The sequence below is a fragment of the Cornus florida genome, unplaced genomic scaffold, assembly GCF_030987335.1.
Source record: "Cornus florida cultivar Cherokee Brave unplaced genomic scaffold, ASM3098733v1 CherokeeBrave_3.0.0_Hap2_Chr02, whole genome shotgun sequence".
Classification (NCBI taxonomy): domain Eukaryota; kingdom Viridiplantae; phylum Streptophyta; class Magnoliopsida; order Cornales; family Cornaceae; genus Cornus; species Cornus florida.
In genome coordinates this window covers 67112268-67131597 of record NW_026775572.1, presented here as the reverse complement: position 1 = coordinate 67131597, position 19330 = coordinate 67112268, and the positions used below count along the sequence as shown (strand labels likewise).

The following is a 19330-nucleotide window of genomic DNA, read 5'->3' as shown; positions in this document are numbered from 1 at the left end:
TTGATGTGGATGAATCTTTGGATGCAGAAAGAGTTCGTATCACGGTCTCTGATGGTCGTGGTTGCCCTCCGTTTATCTTCGTTCACGATGATCGATTCTGCTATAAAGTGTTTGAGAGGAGAAGCACCCTGAGCTTGTCCTGACGATGGACAGTTTGGAAGGAGGTGATGGCTCGCATTTGCTGAAGGAGGTTGATTGGCTGAGATGAGAGTCAATGGGACAGAAGGGGAAGGTTGAATTCCAGAAATGGAAGGTGTGGAGGGATAAGTTGTGGGTTCGTAACACAGAATGCTTCAGAAGGCTCTTCACTCTGAAAAGGAGAGATGGTTCTTCATCGTCTAATTGTAGCGGGCATGTTGCTCGACTGGACTTTCATAGGGGTGGAGGCTTCAGCGTTCATGACCGTATGCCGGATTTCTATGTTGGGGATCGGAGAAGAAACCAAGGTGGCCTCCACGTGCCTCTAACGCGTGGGTGGGGAAGAGTTAGGGACCCAGCAACGTGGTTGTCGCTCAAGAATTGGCTGTTCGCAATGGGATACAGCTGTATCCACATATGTTTCAATTTCTGGGCCTCGAAAGTTCACGCAATCCTCTTGTTCTAATGGGCCCATGGTTGGGCTGGTGATTGGGGCCATTGTCCCTTGTAGTGTTGATCTGTTTCCTCGTGAGCCTTGTGATGGGCCTGCGGTTGTTAGATGCCCGGACCCATGTCATAGTGGACCGGTTAGTGATGAGGCGGCCCAGGTTGTCAAGGATGGTTGCTATTTGAATGTTCCTTCAAGTTTGGGCTGCAGTTTGAAGGGTGGCCCACGTGTTGATCTTGTTGGTTGTGGTCTGGATGTGGTTAATAGGTTTGGGCCTATTTCCTCTTCAACTGATGGACCTGCACCTCAACCTTCTAGTTTGAACAGGGATGGACGACGGGTTGTGCCCCCTCTGCAAGGTCGCCGGTTGAGGACTAAGAAGAAGGTTCTCCTTCCTGCAATTCGAATGAGATGGTCACGTAAAGAGAAGCAGAAGTGGGTGTTGAGTTATCACTTTGTTTCCAGTCCGGGTAAGTCCACCTCTTTGCTGAGAAGCCTCTCTTCTTTCTCCTTCCTCTTCTTCTTATACCCCTTCTTGTGGGGTGTCGAAGCGGTGTTCGAGATTAGAGAAGGGACTGCTGTCCTCTTTCTCCAAAAGGTTGTCTTCGGTGTTTGAGGCAGTTTCGGAAAAGATTTTGGATGATCGGAAAGGTGAAGGTCAGGGCAAGAAATTGGGTTCTGTGCGGTTTCCAGACATGATACGAGAGGGTGTTACTGTTTGTGTGGGGCGTGATGTGCAGATTAATTTGGATGATGTTTCTGTTGTTGCTTCTTTGATTAAGAAACTGCGGGTTCATTTGGCGTTGAAAGGTTTTTAGACTGAGTCAAGGGGTTTTTTTTTTTCTGATGAGGAGTTTGAGATTCCGATGGCTAGTTGCGCACCCTCCACTTCTGTCCTTGAGGATTGGGAGGAAGTGCTGTGTTCTGCTCTTGACGAAGAGTTAGGGTTGATTCAGTGGGAAGGAATTGAGCAGGCTGTGGAGACGTGTGTTCCTTTGGCTGTTGTTCGACCAGAAGAGGAGTGTTCGGGAGGTGATGATGCTGTTGAAGGAAGGGAAGGTTTAGAGGAGTGGTTTAGAGAGAAAGGTGGTGAGGTGGGCTCTCTTTTGGGAGTGTCTTTTGAGGGGAGAATGGAGGAGGCGTTGAGTATGTTCCATGATGTCCTCAATACATAGTTTTTGGAAAGGATGGGATGTAGGGGTGGGGTTCAGGATGGGGCGGGCGAGAGGTAGGTGCGGAGATCCGCGGATTTTGCTACCTATGAAAGACGGAATAGGGGTCCAGGGAAAGGTATAGTGGGTGGAGGGGAAGGACTTATTTTGCTTCTGTTTCCCTATGAAGCTACAAATTATGTCATGGAATGTTCCGGGTTTAAATGACCCGGTGAGGAGAAAAGTGGTCAAGTTGATGATTCGTAAAGGGGGAGGTCACATGGTGTGTCTGCAAGAAACCAAGATTGCTGCGATGATGGATTTGATTGTGCGAAGCCTTTGGGTGGGAGATTTGTGGAGTGGTGTGATTTGGATGCTATTGGCTCTTTGGGTGGGATTCTTGTTATGTGGGTTAGCGGATGGGTGTCTTTGGTGGATTCTTGGATTGGGAGATTCTCTGTTTCATATGTGTACTCTTTCGTGGTGGATGGTTTTTAATGGGTCTTCTCTGGAATTTATGGGCCTACTGAGGATTTGTCTAGGCAATTGCTATGGGAGGAGCTGGGGAATATTGGAAGGCGTTGGTTGCTACCATGGTGTATTGGTGGGTACTTCAATGTTGTTCGCTCTCCATTTGAGAGATTGACGGTGGGTAGGTAGACGTCTGACATGGAGTCCTTTTCGGCGTTTATTGATGACTCTAGGCTGGTCGATTTTCCTTTGGAGGGAGGGACTTTTACTTGGTCTAGTGGCCATTCTCCTCCTACCCTATCTCGGCTTGATAGATTCCTTGTGTTAGGAGATTGGGAGGAGAAGTTCTCTGATGTTGTTCAGGCTACCTTGGCTCGCCCTATCTCTGATCATGTTCCGTTGATGTTGGATTGTGGTGGGATACATAAAAGGCGATCTCCCTTCAGATTTGAGAATATGTGGCTTCGTGCTGAGGGTTTTCTGGATAGGGTCCGATTATGGTGGGAAGGTTTTGGAGTGGTTGGTACCCCAAGTCATATGCTCGCAAGTAACTTACGCCTTCATAAGGAGAATATCAAGATTTGGAATAAAGAGGTCTTCGGGAATCTTGTTTGGAGGAAGAATCGGGTTTTTTTTTAGATTGCTAATATTGATCGGATGGAGAGTCAGGGGTCCTGGCAGACTCCTTGAAGGTTAGGAGGGTGAATTATTAGACGGAGTTTGCTGAGATTGCTATCATGGAGGAGATTTCGTGGAGACAAAAGTCTCGTGCTTTATGGCTTAAGGAGGGTGACAGGAACACGAAGTTTTTCCATAGATTGGCCAACGCCTATAGAAGGGGCAATCATACTGGGAGGGTCCGGGTGGAAGGGGAGTTATTGTGTAAGGAGGACGAGGTTTGCAAGGGTTTTGTTGAGTTCTATGAGAAGCTGTTCACATAGTCTGTTGGACGGAGACCATTATTTGAGGAGCTTCAGTTTGATTCTATCTCTAGTGAGGAGTGCTTTGGTCTGGAGGAGCCTTTTTGACAACACTCTTGGTTCAAATGAAACCAGCTCCTCAGTTGCTAATCCTGAAAACCCAAGGGAAACCACTTATCCAGTGCTGCAAAAGCAAGTTCAAATGGAGAACATTATTGGTTCACCTGAAGCTGGAGTTCAAACAAGGAACAAAAAGAAACTTAATGATTTAGAAGCTGAAGATGGTGAAGAATACAGTCATTTTGCTATGTTGTCATCCATTGAACCAAAGTCCTATTTTGAAGCTTAGAAAAGTAAAGATTGGATAGCTACTATGCAAGAAGAACTTGATCAAATTAATAAAAATGATACCTGGACACTTGTTCCTAGACCTGAAGACAAGAATGTAATTGGCTCAAAGTAGATTTTCAGGAATAAAATGGATGGGAAGGGATCAGTTATCAGGAATAAGGCAAGACTGGTGTGTAAAGGTTACCCTCAACAAGCTGGTATTGATTATGATGAAACTTTTGCTCCAGTTGCAAGAATGGAATCTATTAGAATGCTTCTGTCTTTTGCCTGTCACAAACAAGTCAAGGTGTACCAAATGGATGTCAAGTCTGCCTTTCTTAATGGAGACCTAAATGAAGAAGTATACCTGGAACAACCTGAAGGTTTTGAAGATTCAGAATTTCCCTCTCATGTTTACAAACTCAGTAAGGCTCTGTATGGTCTTAAGCAAGCTCCCAGAGCATGGTATGAAAAGCTGCATCAGTTCTTAGTTGAACAAGGATTTCATAGAGGCAAGGTTGATAATACTCTCTATGTAAAAACTCATCAAGCACAGTTTCTAATTTTGCAAATCTATGTTGATGATATCATGTTTTGTGGCTCAGACACCTCATTAGCTTCAGAATTTGCTAATCTCATGAAGACAAGGTTCGAAATGTCACTCTTAGAGACTCTTAGATATTTTTTAGGCCTTCAAATTACTCAAACATCCAATGGAATCTTCATTTCTCGCAAAAGTATGCCTCTGAGCTACTTAAAAAGTTTAAAATGGATGACTGCAAGGCTGTTTCTACACCACTATGTCCTAATACCAAACTTTCACTGGAATGTACCACTAAACTAGTCCCTTCAACTCTTTACAGGTCTATCATTGGTAGTCTGCTGTATCTTACAGCTTTAAGGCCTGACATAATGTACTCAGTGGGTTTAGTGGCTAGATTCCAGAGCAATCCCAGGGCTTCTCATCTCCAAGCTGCCAAAAGAATTCTCAGATATGTCAAGGGCACCATTTCATATGGTCTCTACTACATTTTCTCACCCTCAATGTCTATTGCAGCCTTCTCAGATGCTGATTGGGGTGGATCCTTACTTGACAGAAAAAGTACCTCTGGCTGCTGTTATGTTCTTGGCTCCAATGTGGTCTCTTGGCTAAGTAAAAAGCAAGACACTGTCTCTTTCAACCTCTGAAGCTGAGTATATAGCTGCCTCACAAGCTGGTTCACAATTACTTTGGATGCAAACTACACTCTCAGACCTTGGACTTCAATTTTCAGGCCCTCCCAAGCTATTCTGTGACAATCAAAGTGCTATTGCTATCAGCAAAAATCCCACACTGTACTGGAAAAGCAAACACATTGACATCAGGTATTACTTTCTCAGAGATAAAGTTCAAAAAGGCCTTATTGACATCACTTACTTGCCCACTGAGGATCAACTTGCTGATATCATGACCAAACCTCTTCTTCCTCAAAGATTTTCAACCCTTAGAGATCTTCTCAGGGTTGTTCCTTCTCCCTCCTTAACTTACATTATTGGTCCTACTCACCTTTTGACCTTCAATGTCAAAAAGGGGGAGAAATGGACTGAAATAAGGATAGTTTCAGGCTATTCCTTTTTACATTTGGGCTATTTTATTTACTACATCCTTGAAGTTCTCATTCTCAAGATCTTATTTCAAGTTCAACTAGTTTTTGTCATTAAAGGTAAAAAGGGGAGATTGTTGGTCCTAAGCTGCCTTAAGGAATGTTTGCCTTCTTAATGTCAAAAAGCATAGTTTCAGTGGCTTTAAGTATGAATTCTATCTGCATTGTGTTTTGAAATAAGGTCCAGGTTTTGTACTGTCATTTACTACTTTGTAATACAGTTTATACACTGGTCTAAGATAGTACATTGCAGTGTTTATCTGTTCTTACTGAAATCAATGTGACAGTGGAGGTTTGGCTCTTCAAATTTAGCTATAGGTGTTCATAGGGGTATTATGGTCTTTTCTAAGTTGTATTTCATGATTATACGTGTGCCTTGATAGCTGCATTGTACTGAACAACTTTGGTTGAGCCTACATTGTGAATTATATTGCTTCAGCACTATTAATTTGCTGAGAAGGTTAAAATCTGTTTGAAAGGCATATTGGTCTTTTCCAGCTGTGCTCAAGAATATGTCACGTATCAGTGGTCCTAGAGTGGTTGTATATGCAAGAATATTACATTTCTTAGAGGCTAAGTCCGGATAAAATTGACATTGCAGCATACAACCTGTAACATGTTAAAGCTGGTGAGAATAGTGACAAAACAGCTGAGGTGGTAGGCCTTCATTGGTTCATTGCCTTAGAAATATCTGAATTAAGCTCTCCCAATGATTGGTGAAAGGTGACAGGTGTAGTGTAGTAGTTGTACAAGGGCTGCTGTGTGTATACACTAGTATATATATGCTGTGATAAGGCACTTTAGGGTTTTAAGCTGAATGAGAATTGAGAAAAGTAAGTTGCAGCAAGTATTCTCTCGAGAGCCTTGAATGAACAAGTTTTTCTTTGCTATTTGATGATGATCCATGCAAGAAGCCCATTGAATCAACTCAGGTTAAGAAGCACGGATACGACAAGACACCGACACGGCGACACGGCAAATCCAATAAAATTAGGACATGGACACGGCGAATAGTGTGTGTGTGTATATATATATATATATATATATATATATGATGTACTTTAAAAATTATTGAGTGTTACTATTTTTCATCAACCTCACAATGAAAAAAAAAAAACTCAAATCATAACTCAGAACTAATAAACTATAAAAGAACAATGTTGCAGAGTTATAAAACCAAATAAAAAACAAGACATTAGAATAATAACTAGTATCATTTAATCATCATTTCAACTTTACTCCAAATACAAAAGCATAGACAGAAAGGCCTATTAACATTCAGGACTTTACTATTAGCACTAAACATTCACAAAAACCTAAAGGCTAGTCCCCAAAAAAGATACAAAAACCAAGTCAGTGTACTATCAACTATTCCCATCCATCATTTGACCTCGGACTTTTACCATTTACAATACCAAAAGGTTAGTACAAAACAAAAAAGAACATATCAGCATTCGAAAAAAAAAAAAAAAATTCCAGAAGCGTCTGTGCCATGTCCGTGTCCGTGTCCGTGCCATGTCCGCGGAGTGTCCGTGCTATGTTTGAAAATTCAAAAAAAATAAAAAATTCCAGACACGTTTTTTGGCGTGTCCGACACGTGTTGGGGCGTGTCCAACTTGTGTCCGTGTCGGACACGGATTCTTCGCCCATTTTAGAGTGTCCGTGCTTCCTAGAACTCATGTGTAAGTACAAAGTGCTGAGATGATGCTGCTGTCAGAATTATTCATGCAAGGGCTGGATTGAGTAGAGATTTTGAGTTCCAAACTGCTGTGGTCTATTTCAAGGGCTGTGTCAGGTATAACCAAGCTATTTACACTTGCTCAGTATTGTGTTTGTGTTGAAAACATGCTGAAAATGAATTTGGGCTGTGAGATCACTAGTTAAGCTTGTTTTTCTGTTTTAATCTTGGATTCAAGTATTGATTGGTTATACTGTGCTATTCCTTGAGTTATTAAACTGCTGGCAAGTATATTTTGGTGAATCAAGATTGTTAAAGTTGGCCTTGTGACAAAAAAATGGTATGCTTTGATTTTAAGTATTCAAACCTTAAGGCTAAAGCTGCATTGGGCTGATATAAGGACTGTGATTGATCTGTGTTATATGCTCATGCTATGTTTGATTGTACAAAGCTATAAACTTGAGTACTACAGTGAAAGACGACTGTGTGAGGTGCTGCTGAATTGATCTCGAGAGGAATTTCCCATTTTACCCCTCAAACCCTAAGTGCAGCAGATTGTAGTTTTGAGGTAGTAACTTAGAATTCTGTGTTGTCTAGCCTATTTTTAATTGTAGGAAAGACTTCCTTATACTGATTTGCATCTGTAATGGTGTGTGTTGTGAGCTATGAGAGCTTAATGGGTCCAGGCATGGTTGCTTAGGACAAGGGGAGTGCTTGTATGCACTGTGGTGTACTAGTGTGTGTATTGGTTGTGAAAACTAGTGTTTATTATTGTGCTTGGGTGTGTGCAGAGAGTGAGACAGCTGAGTGTGTAACAAGATACATACAACTAGTAGTGGATTTCATATTGGCAGTGGCCAAGAACCATGGTTTTCCCTAGTTAAGAGGGTTTCCTTGTAAATCTTGTTTTGACTAATCTTTGAATGCTTGTTTAACTATTTAAAGGAAGTTTAATTTGAAAAAGTTTTTACCAATTCAAACACCCCCCCCCCGGTTCAACAGCATTGGCTTTAGAGGAGGGTCGTTGTGAGCAGATATAGGGAGAGTAGAGGAGGGTGGAGTTCTCTTGAGGTGCGTGGTCCTAGGGGTGTGGGGGTTTGGAAGTTTATTCGGAAGGGTTGGGCTGATTTCTTCAATCATGTTTGGTTTCGTCTCAGGGATGGCAAGAGGATTCGCTTTTGGGAGAATGTTTGGTGTGGGGGCCTTTCTCTTGCCCTCGCCTTCCCATGGCTGTTCAAGATTGTTACGGATAGGCAGGCCATGGTGGTCAACTGTTATCATCTTGATAGCTGGAGGTTGGTTTGGGATGTTCAATTCAGGCGTATTTTTCAGGACTGGGAAGTAGAGGATGCCATTCGTCTTCTGGAGGTGTTGTATCGTCGGGATGTTATGGTTGGAGATTCTGATTGTTGGATTTGGGCTCTCAATGCTCAGGGTCGCTTTGATGTTCGGTCCTTTTTCAGGTGTCTTACAGAAGAGTCTGAAGGTCCTTTCCCGTGGTAGGGTGTTTGGTGTTCTAAGGCTCCCCTCAAGGTGGCCTTCTTTGCTTGGACCACTGTTTTGGGAAAGATAACTCAGGATAATTTGAGGAGGAGGAATTAGGTGGTGGTTAATCGGTGTTACATGTGTCTTCGGGATGAGAAGACAATGGATCATCGTCTTTTGCATTGTTCTATAGCCAAGGAATGTTGGGATTTGATGCTTGGTCTGTTTGGCATTCTTTGGGTTATGCCTGCATTTCTAGAGGGCTGATTGAGGCTTGGAGAGGTTGTCCTATGGGGGCTCGTATTCAGGATGCTTGGAGGGCTACGCCTCTTTGTGTGTGGTGGTGCATTTGGCTCGAGAGGAATATGAGATATTTTGATGGAAATGAGTTGCCTATTTCTTTTCTTAAGTTCTCTCTATTGTTTCTACTCTTTTTTGTTGGGTTACAGGGAAAGATTATAGATCTGTTGAGGATATTGTTGTTTTTTGGCCTCTTTGAAAGCTTAGAGGCTCTTTTTGCCTCTTGTTGTTCCTTTGGGATGCACTCCACTTTTGAGGGCCTTTTTACACTTACCCAAAAAAAAAAAAAAAGTCATTTCTCCCTATGGTAGTTTTTAGTTATGTTGCTTCTCATTATGGCAAGTAATGCCATTCGTGGGACAATTATTTGTTGAAATTGGGAACATCCTGACTTTTTATTTGGCCTGCATGTTCAAAATATATGAAGTTGGATAAAAATGAAATGTGTTGGTGTCACACCTGGCTTTTGGTATCACCTTAACTTGTCCAAAAGAAAGTGGTTATGATAGACCAATTGAGAGGATTTAGTTTGACTGATTAAACTATTTATCTCATTGATCGGACCTTATTACCTTAGTTCAATCGATCAAACTCATGGTGTAATGATTGAACCTTGTTGGAAAAGCTCTAAGAACCTAAATCTTTCAGCATGATAGCCTAACTAGAGTGAATAGCTTTCTTCCTTTTCGTCATCAAGCATCTGTACACTTGATGGGTGGAAGAACATGTACGTGTTTATATATTCAACCAAAGCCTATAAGAGTTCAACACCGATATTCGCACAACAGGAAGATCTGGCAGCTAGCAAGGGAGAACAGTCTTTTCTTCATAGTGAATTGCTCTGAATGGCCCAGGGTACTTTGGTTTTGCCCTTACAGGGATTTCCATGGATATTTGGTGTTCATTTGAGTCTGTTGTGATTCCAATTCCCACCGACGTATCCGTCAGTATTGGTCTCGGGCTCAACCAAGTCCATTATGACTCAGCTAAGTCGCAGGGAATCGGCCGATAAATAGTACTACGATCATTTCTTTGCCCCCTGTTCATGCGTATGCTACTTAGGTTGTAGCATAATACATGAATGTTGGGCATTAGTGACTTACATGGTCTTTTAGAAATGAGGCTATCATTAGTAACACGAGTTTACTATCCCACTTATATCTCATCCAAATTACATGATGTTCTATATGATTCCTTGTCTCCAATTTGATAGAATAGCCAATACGTTTATGCTTTATTGACTCATTTGATGTTATGGTTCAAGCGTTAAAAATTGGTGGTTTACTACTTCTTTTCAAAATCTGAAGAAGTTCCCGAAGAACTTTTTGGATCATCTGTCAATGGCTTAACTAATTACTTCTGTGGAATGCTAAAAAAAAAAAAAAAAAAAAAAAAAAAAAAAAATTATTTATTTATTTTAGATATGCCCAAATAGGATAAAAAGATGTTTCTTTATCACTATACTGCTTGTTCTGCACACATCTCCATTCCATAATGGAGAATCACAATAGTTTGGATTTGTTAAAAGAATTGGAATCCCACTCATAGGAAAGCCATTTCTTCTCATGTACATTTCTTTTTCTTTTTTCTTTTTTTTAATTTTTATTATTTTTTTATGTATCCCAAGAGGAAATTTATGGTACATCGTACGAATATTTCTATATAGAGTTACTGATGTTACTGTGGAAGTTAAAGAAATTTTCATCTGATGAACCAATTATCAAATTTCATTAATCATCTGTAGCATTATAGTTAAAAATCCATAGTCCCTGCAGACGCCCATGTGATTGTTAATGCGAGTTTCTCTTGCAGGTTTTGAAGTATGTGGAAGGTTTATGTTGGGTTTGCCGGTATTACTATCAAGGTGTCTGCTCATGGCAATGGTCAGTTTTTGTTCCAATTAAATTGGAAAACCTTATATTTTGTTTCACTTGTTCTGCTTATAGAATTGTTCATGTGTTTGTGTGGTGGGCATGTGTGTGTCAGTGCATGCACGTTTCGTGAAAAGTAGGATCTTTGTTCTTTGTTTCCTTGTATAAAACTGTGGATAAGAAATATAAAAAAATGCGGATGATATTTGCATTTTAAACTCTTGGATGTGTTAGGCGCAAGCTTATAGATATGACCCTGCAAATGTTTAATTCCCAACCCACCATTGGACCATTTTATGCAGTATGGAGTGATGATATTCACTAGGCTTATTGTTAGATCTTACATCTAGTGCTTTTGGTTTCAGGTATTACCCATACCATTATGCTCCATTTGCTTCTGATCTAAAAGATCTAGCTGAGTTAGAGATAACATTTTTTCCTGGAGAGCCTTTTAAACCTTTTGATCAGCTTATGGGAACTTTGCCAGCTGCAAGGTTTATTGTTGTTTTTATTATTCTTTTTTGTACTTTTCTACAATCTGAAGTTATATAGCAAATGGAAATTTTCAATTTTTTTGGTTACTTTGTGGTATTCCAAATGTTGTTTATGGTGATGTGCAAGCTTATCTCTTTCATTTACAGTTCAAGTGCTCTGCCTGCAGAATACAGGAGATTGATGACTGATCCGTCATCACCTATCCACGAATTCTACCCTTCAGGTAATATTAGTTGATTGTGAAGGTTCACTTAAATCTTTCCCTCTTTTCCATTAAATTTGGGGTTTCTCTGCTTCGACAGATTTTGAGATTGACATGAATGGGAAGCGTTTTGCTTGGCAGGTACAGTATTATCTATCATCTGCATGATATACCTTGTGATTTTGATACTTTCCCCCCCCCCCCCCCCCTAATGGAAGCTAAGTTGGATCGATTTGTGATATCAGGGTATTGCCAAATTGCCTTTCATCGATGAGAACAAGTTGCTTGCTGTAACGAAGAAACTTAAAGAAACTTTGACGGTCTGTTCTATGGGTCTATTTCATACCCTTTTCTCTCTCATACGTTGCAAAATTAATAGATGCGTAATGATGTGATCTATTTGACTGGTCTACCTTTGTCTTTGGTTGCTTTGGGTCTCATCTCCCTAGCGCCAGGTCAAGGTTTCAAGACTGGTAGAGAGAAGAAAGGAAAAAAGAAGTGATTTATTTGGAACACGGAAGGAAAACAATAAAAATAGGCCTGGCCGAGGGGAAGCCTTGTAGCCAAAAAAGAGATGAGATCCAAATTGGACACCAGTTACTGTGTAAAGAAGTTCCAGTGTGGGAATTCTCATAATTTTTGCTTCCCACTTGAACCATTGGTATTTGATGAGTAGGGTTTTAGTTAGTTTTATAGCATGAATCTCTTTCTGTGTGCAAGGTAGTTTTTGTGGGTCAATGGATGTACCAATACCACTACTGCACTTGTATGAATGGCAGTCAAATTAAGCTTCGTCGTATTTTTGTTTTCAGCCACAAAAACCCAAGATTAAGTACAGCCTTGCCAAGAACTATCCCAGCCCACTTGGCCTGAAAAAGATCATCTTCTGAGCATGTCTACGATAATTCTTCCAAGGAAGCATGCAGATTTCCTAAGGAATATGTTGAGATTCACAAAAAATGTGGTGGAGAGGCTGTGGGATGTAAGGCTTTCAGCGGCCACTACGTCTCAAGGAAACAATTATCCGGCTGTTAGCTTTGAGCTGAGGGGAATGCCAATTAACAAACTTATATACCGACTCCTATTTAGAAGCAACTGCTTTTACTGCATTTAAGCGAGGTTCGGTTATTTACAACATCCATTTTTTTTTCTTGGTATTAGAGCACCATATCCAGTGATGAAATGTGTGTGCTGCCTCTTTTTCATCACACCCCAGGGAATGAAAGACTGAGGAAAAATGTGATAACCGAGGCTTATTCCAAATGACTTTATAAGCTAAAACCAGTGGGACAATATATGCTATTCGCCTCAGCATCGGGAAACTGATTATATATATTTTTTACATCAAGGTCATTTGATGGTTTTATACATCAGTTAAAGCAGTTGAGAGTATGGACCTATCAACTGTCTGAGGTAAGGCATTGAATTAGGGAATGATCAGAGAGATCTTATGTTATTTCACAGAAAGTTTTGTTCGTATTGTAACTGAGGCTTTAGAAAAAGGATCGGGAGGTAATGATGTGAGGTTCAAGGGTCCAAAAGTTGGACTCAATGAAAATGTGACATATATTGATTTAGTTTTTCCAAAATTCAGAAGCTTTTGAAATTTCAAGGATTAAGTGCTATTTGCCATGCCATAAAACTGCTAAGCTGTAGTTTAGCGGTTTAGTATCCATGACAGCTTCCACTGCTGGGACAAAAAGTAAGTGTACTAATGAATCTTTGCAAACAAACTGTATATTAATGGTTGGGAAAACCTGATTGCACCGAGTGCGGACCCAACATTTAACGAATCAGCTGTGTCACATGGACTCTCCTATCCCTCTTAATGTAGCGGTATTGACACGAGAAGACCTGTCTACATACTCGTATCCAAGTTTAAGACATGTTTCAAACTGAGTTCCCGTATCTTATATTTTGGAGTTAGCGAGGTCCAATACATAGAGCCACACCTGCACCCAAAACATGTACCCTACACCAGGTAACATAACTGAGACAGCCCCTTAGTTTCCTATTAAAATTTAGGTTTAAAATTTTAAAGCACTGAGAGACAAGTTCGTCAATTCAGACATGGAATTTGTTTTAGGAACGAGAGACTGGGAAATTGTTTTCGATAAACAATCTCACCACCAAAGAGCTTTCTAAAATTTGTTTTCTTGACCATTGCCGACCTTATATCTTAATATGATTTTGGAAGGGGACAAATTTTTAATGGTTTTTGTAGGGTATCCAATAGGGCCAATCTGGGCATGTTAGAAAATTGGGTAAACTACATTAAGCCCCCTTGACTTGTAGTGTTTTACAGTAAACCCCCTTTAAAAAAATTTTGACAACTAACCGAGAGGGGTTACTTTTACTAAAATACCCCCACCAAAAGTCCTGGGTTTTCTTAATAATAATATTTGAACATATATTTTTTGTTACATGCATTTTGGAATCTGCGGTACGTGTAGATGTGATTAATACTACTTCCTTGCAAACAAATCCCATCTTGGAATCTCTTCAAAACCCTTCACATCCACTAAGGTTTATACAAACTGGCCCTAGGGTTTCAACTACGCACCCTATAGCTTTACAAACCATGCTCTAATACCTTGTTGACTTTAAGATGTAATCAAAACAAAGTAAAGTAGAAGATGAAGAAGAGGAGGAGAGAAAAAGAGAGAGATAGGGAAAGAGAGAAAGAATGACAGAATAATTTCATCCTTCCACCACATTCTATTTATACTCACAAGTTTAAGAAATTACACATAAGCACCCTACATTATATAAGTAATAACAGATAAGCCCTTGACAACAGAATTGCTCTAAGAAGGAAGGATTGGTATGAGATATTAAAATTTTACTCTCTTACGAGGAAGTTGGAATTGTTGATTCCCACAAATCTCAAAATGAAAGAATTAATTCTAATTCTCAAGTATGCTCATCAATAGTTTGATACTTGCAGCGGGAGGAGCTAGTTCGGAATAGTGTGATGTATGATCTGCTCTACGTCTATCCTGCTCATCCATTGGCTGCACAAATTATTTGGTACTATCAAATATGTGACAAAAGTTTTTCTTTGCCGATTGAAACAAATTACAGGTTGGTTGGTTGGTATAGTTTAGTCTGTTAGAATTTAGTTGGGATCAATATGCACATAGGTGGTTTTGCAAGCTTCATTGGTCATTAAAATTTTTGCAGTGAAGGAATGAATGGATTCATTTGGTTGTGTGAGAGGAATGGGTGGGCGAATGTGGTTCCTTCCCCTGTCAAAGGATTGCGATACATTGAGAATAACTGTATCTTGTAAGTTTCCTTTCTGTTATTGTTGTTCTTGAAAGCACAAGTAACATGTCCTCTCTCAAGTATGTTTTTGTTTTTGCAGAAATGTTACCTACCAGAATCCTCTACCCCATAAACACATTCCAGAACCTCCCAGGGGGGTGGCCATGCCTGAGAAGGTACGTGACAGCTATGACCGTTGGCTTCTTTTAGAATTGCTTGTAAACAATCTTCTCTTCATGACGAGAGGAGGATGTATAATTTCTCATTTATCAATTTTAAAAAGGTGCAATATTGGTCATTCCAACTACGAGGGTCAGACAATTGTGTTTACTTATAGGAGTTTTTTTATTATTTTTCTTACTCTCTCCCTCCCTCCGACTTTTTGTGTGGTCCGTTTTTGGCTATACATACATTTTGACAAATAAACAGTCCAAGACTAATTATTGTAGTCTCTTAATAATATTTTTGATTGAGAAATACCAATTCAAATTAAATGGATTAAAAAACATGTTACTGCCTATTGATATTCAATCGTCGAGATTAAAGGAGTCAAGTCAATGCAATATTTTTACGAAACATTAAAACTGATAAATAAAAATTCGTTCAAATGGCAATCGGTAAGTTCTCTACATGAGAGGGCTAAAGCCCCAATAAGTAGCAACTACCTAGCAAACACAGTTGCTGTGGAGTCATTATCCAAGAAACATCGACTTTATTGTGGAGTGATTGACCAAAGGAGAATTAAGAACATGTAAGAACATGATTTGCAAGAGGAGGATGTATAATTTAGAATAGTGAAACACCGTATGATCATAAGAACATGATTTGCAAGTGTGAAAGGCTTCCATTGATTCGGTCAGTTTCCTCTCAATCTTGTCAATCAGATCTGTCCAATAGCTGTGTTAAAAGCTTCCTTTGACTTGGTTTCCTCCTTTTGATCTTTTCAATAAACCAGTCCGATATCTTTGTTTGCGTTATGAGCTCTGTTGCAAGGATGGTTGTGTATTGTTCTTGTATGAACAGTTGCCTCTTTAATGTGATTTAACGTGGGCCCAGCAATTATATTTCTAAAGACCAATTAGGGTACATGAAATGTGGCTAATGTGTTTCATATTATTATTGTCAACGCTATTCAGTATTTCCTTTTTAAAATTGGCCCAGTTTTCCTTTTGATTTATTTTTATTTATTTATCTTTGCAGGTTTTGAAACCTCTTGACATAAAACCCTTCCCTATGTTATGGCATGATGAAATTGGTGGCCGGCGTCAACAAGGCAGAGAAAGGTACAAGGAAATTCACACTATTTTGTAATTATAAAATCTGCAACTTCCCTTTTTGCAGACTACTACTAATGCTAAACTAATTAAACAAATTTTGCATAACGTTATTAGCAAATGTAAACTACCCATCTAGCTGGACCATGGTCTGTTACTTTGTCAGGAATACAAATTGGCATGGAAAAAGTTGTTGGTTATACATGCAGGTCATAAAATTTGCCCTCGGGTGTTAAACCTTCAGTAATGTTGAACTACCTTGCAATGCAGCTTAGAAGTTTGAATTCTATTTAGAAGTCAATGATTTTTTTGTATAGAATCTTTTATTTATTTATCAACATACCAACAATAGTAATTATAATGTTATTTTGGTTATCAATACATCGTGATCATTATTCTCAACATCATTATTTTCGTTGTTACTAACTACAACTTATCTCAAATCCTTAGTGGTTTCCTTATGTGGTATCTATTTTTCAGGCCACAAGTACCTGGAGCTATATCTGGTCCTCTTTTGGGAGAAGCAGCACATCGGCTGCTCAGGAATACATTGAATATCAAACCCAATCACAATCATTCTGCATTTTTGAAGCAAATGCCATATCGGAATTCCCCCAGCAACCATGTAATAAATAGGCAAAGGCCAGCTGGACCATCATGGTACGAAAGAGGCTTTGATGATGATCTAGATCAGTACCATGGAAACAACAAGTACCCTCGAGGCATAATGGGTAACCCTAGATCTGCCCCCTCACCTTACGATTTGCAAGGCAACAGACAAAATTTCAGGGGACAAGAAAAATATATGTATCAAGAACAGTACGAAGACTTAAGGAATGGGTTGTCCGGTATGACAATAGAAGCCGGCGCAAGAACCAGGCCACAAGCAATGATTTCTCCAAGGATGCCAAATTCAGGGCAGTTACCAAACATCCGTCACCAGTTTGTGCAAAACATTGGTCCACCACCATCACCCCCTACTAAGTGGATCAACAGACCAATGGCTGGAAATATTGGAACAAATTTTAGACAAGAAGAAACTTTATCAGCTACAATGGGTGAGAAGCAGGTGAAGAAAGTTTATCAGGTCAAGAACCTATCTGATCTTGGGCACCGGCAATAATGTTGCTTCTGCTGATTCTCAATTGTTTCCAATTGACGGGTGCCTACAATCTAATTTTACCGTTGGTTTTTCCGAATGTAATTGTAAATTCATCGAAGGACTGGACACAGAGTGACAACAATCTTCTGCCATTATTTTGTTGATCTTCTATTGCATCAATGCTGAATCCTTTTAGCAAAACTAACGGATGCATGCCTGTGGTGGGAGCTCAGTTGGAGGTAAAACACACGGGGTTCCCTCTATATTGATGGTGCACTCTTTCTGAAAATTAAAAGAAAGGGAAAATAGCAGCTCTACTATTTGGCTGTAGAGTTAGCTAAGGTATTCTCATGCCTTTTTCTTTGGGGGAGTTGAAGAGGATTATAAGACGGACGTGTTGTAGCTGACTTCTAGGCTTGTGCCATGGCATTGTTGTCGTCCTCTTACTGTTCTTTTCGGCTTTGTTTATTTTATTTTTTATTTTTTAAAAAAAGAACTTACAGTTTAATGTGTGTAAAAGCAGTACATGTTTTACTCATGGGAGATGTGATCAGTACAGAAGTTTTTAATTATTTTTGGTTAAACAAATAGTTACAATCTATGTTTTATGCTCCATGCACCTATTATATATATATATATATATATATATATATATATATATTGTAGAGTTTGCAACGTCTAGATACTTGTTAAGGTTCCCTGTCTCTGTGGTGGTTGACTATGATGATTATGTTTCATTATGCTGATGGAGAGTGAATTCGAGAGGCAGTGGGAGAACGACAAAATTAAGTCATAAGTAGTGAGAATTTGAGCGAGAGCGCATGCAAAATGTGAGAGCGGGAGTGCGTTCGGAGCGTGAGAGCGATAAGAATTGTGTGACTTATAAGAGGTTATTTACTTCTGATCCGCTAGCTGGTGTTGGGAGAGGGAGGTTGGAGATAGAATTGCTATTATTATTATTAGGGAAAAGTGCAAAAAACTCTCCTGAACTATTAAAAATCATGCAACTAACCCCCTAAACTATCAAAATTGCATAAAACCCCCCTAAACTATACATTTGTTGCAGATCACTCCATCCGGTGACCGACCGTCCAAAATTGAGAGCGTGATTCTCACGCGGCAGACAAATTAATTTTTTTTGGACAATAATACCCTTCCACCCACTACGACGGGATTGAGGGAGAAGGAGATGATCTCCAAGGACGGCGACCACCACCCATCTCTGCAAAACCCATAATCACCACCACGTTCAACCAAAACCATCACCGTTCCTTCACCCAAAACCTCCACAATTACCACTCATCCCCATCACAAAGCCACCACCAATTGCAAAACCAATTAACCTATATGCTCCCTGCAAAACCAAACCTAAATCATCACCATTGCAACCCAAATTAGCAGACTTTCACCACCAATCATCACCACCAATTAATTACAAAACCAAGCCAAATAAATAAATAACAGCAACTGGAGAGCCAAATTAGCTTGGCTTTGGTTGAAGATAATTTTGAGACATATGCTTGAATATTTTTTACATAAAAAAAAAAATAATAATAAATAAAAAATAAAAGCTGGAGAGCCATCACCGCTGCCGCCACTTCAACCCGTCGCCGAGCCAAGTTCTAGGAGGTGGTGTGCGCAGAGCACATAATTCCAACTGGAGAGAGTGAACGTGTATTACAACGAGGCCAAAACTTTGCCGACGACACACCCCCTTTCCGTCTTCACCCTCGCAACCGAATTTAATTTCAGATTGAGACCCAATTGCTCCGCCTCAAGCACCACCGTTCCATCCCGCCAAGCACTGCCGCAAGCCTCTCTCTGTAACAGAGATGAGGCCTCTGTCTTTGCTCCGTCGACGTAGCTGCCTTTTGTGACACCTGCGACCACCGTATGACACAACCGCCGCCGTGGAAAGCGGCCGGAAAAGACAGAGACGTAGAAGCTCTAAGACTTTCGAGACCACCGTGAAGTTCTGCTAGGGCTTCTACAATAGATCCGTCGTTTTTCTCGCTCTATGTTTCAAGAAAAAACAGAGCAACCCAATATACCACGCCGCCGCCGCTTCTCATCCACAGCCACCACCATCACACCGACGCCAACAACAGCCGCTGCCGCCTCTGCCTCTCCCCAACAACCACAGCCGCCACCATCACCATCGCCAAGCTTTCCCTAAGTCCATCCTCCACGCACCGTCGTTAGCACCCATCATCGTCGTCGCCAGTCGCACAACCTAATCGCCGGCGTCATCAATCATCAATCGACGGCCCAAGCGCGCAACCCAATCGCCATTCATACAACCAGTTTTCAACGGCGATGGGAGAAGCGACGGATAGCCACTTGTAAAGCCGAATCATCCTCTTCTCTTGAAAGAGGCCGCTTTGTTTTTCTTCTGTGAGTCAATTTCTCTCTCTTTCGTTGCTCCAATTCGCAGCTTTGAACGGCGATGGGGCATCAGCACTCTCTCTCTCTCCCCCTCTCTCTCTCTCTGCAGAAAAATGAGGGCCCAAAATAAAGAGAGGTTAATTAATTGAGGGTATTGTTGTCATTTGGCT

General features: G+C 40.4%; 1 protein-coding gene across 2 annotated transcripts in view; it reads left to right on the top strand.

The window, feature by feature from the left end:
- The window catches only part of LOC132295222 (5'-3' exoribonuclease 4), a 50079-nt gene extending 32703 nt beyond the window's left edge, over nucleotides 1-17376 (top strand). The window contains exons 13-22 of one of the 2 annotated variants that reach the window (XM_059793388.1): nucleotides 10377-10447; nucleotides 10801-10929; nucleotides 11077-11153; nucleotides 11233-11273; nucleotides 11378-11452; nucleotides 14080-14216; nucleotides 14316-14420; nucleotides 14500-14575; nucleotides 15600-15682; nucleotides 16154-17376. In XM_059793388.1, coding sequence (XP_059649371.1) covers nucleotides 10377-10447; nucleotides 10801-10929; nucleotides 11077-11153; nucleotides 11233-11273; nucleotides 11378-11452; nucleotides 14080-14216; nucleotides 14316-14420; nucleotides 14500-14575; nucleotides 15600-15682; nucleotides 16154-16796 — 1437 coding nt within the window. In that variant the 3' untranslated portion in view covers nucleotides 16797-17376. The remainder of the gene's footprint in view (nucleotides 1-10376; nucleotides 10448-10800; nucleotides 10930-11076; nucleotides 11154-11232; nucleotides 11274-11377; nucleotides 11453-14079; nucleotides 14217-14315; nucleotides 14421-14499; nucleotides 14576-15599; nucleotides 15683-16153) is intronic. The other variant, XM_059793389.1, reaches the window with a different exon arrangement.
- The last annotated feature ends 1954 nt before the right edge of the window (nucleotides 17377-19330 follow it).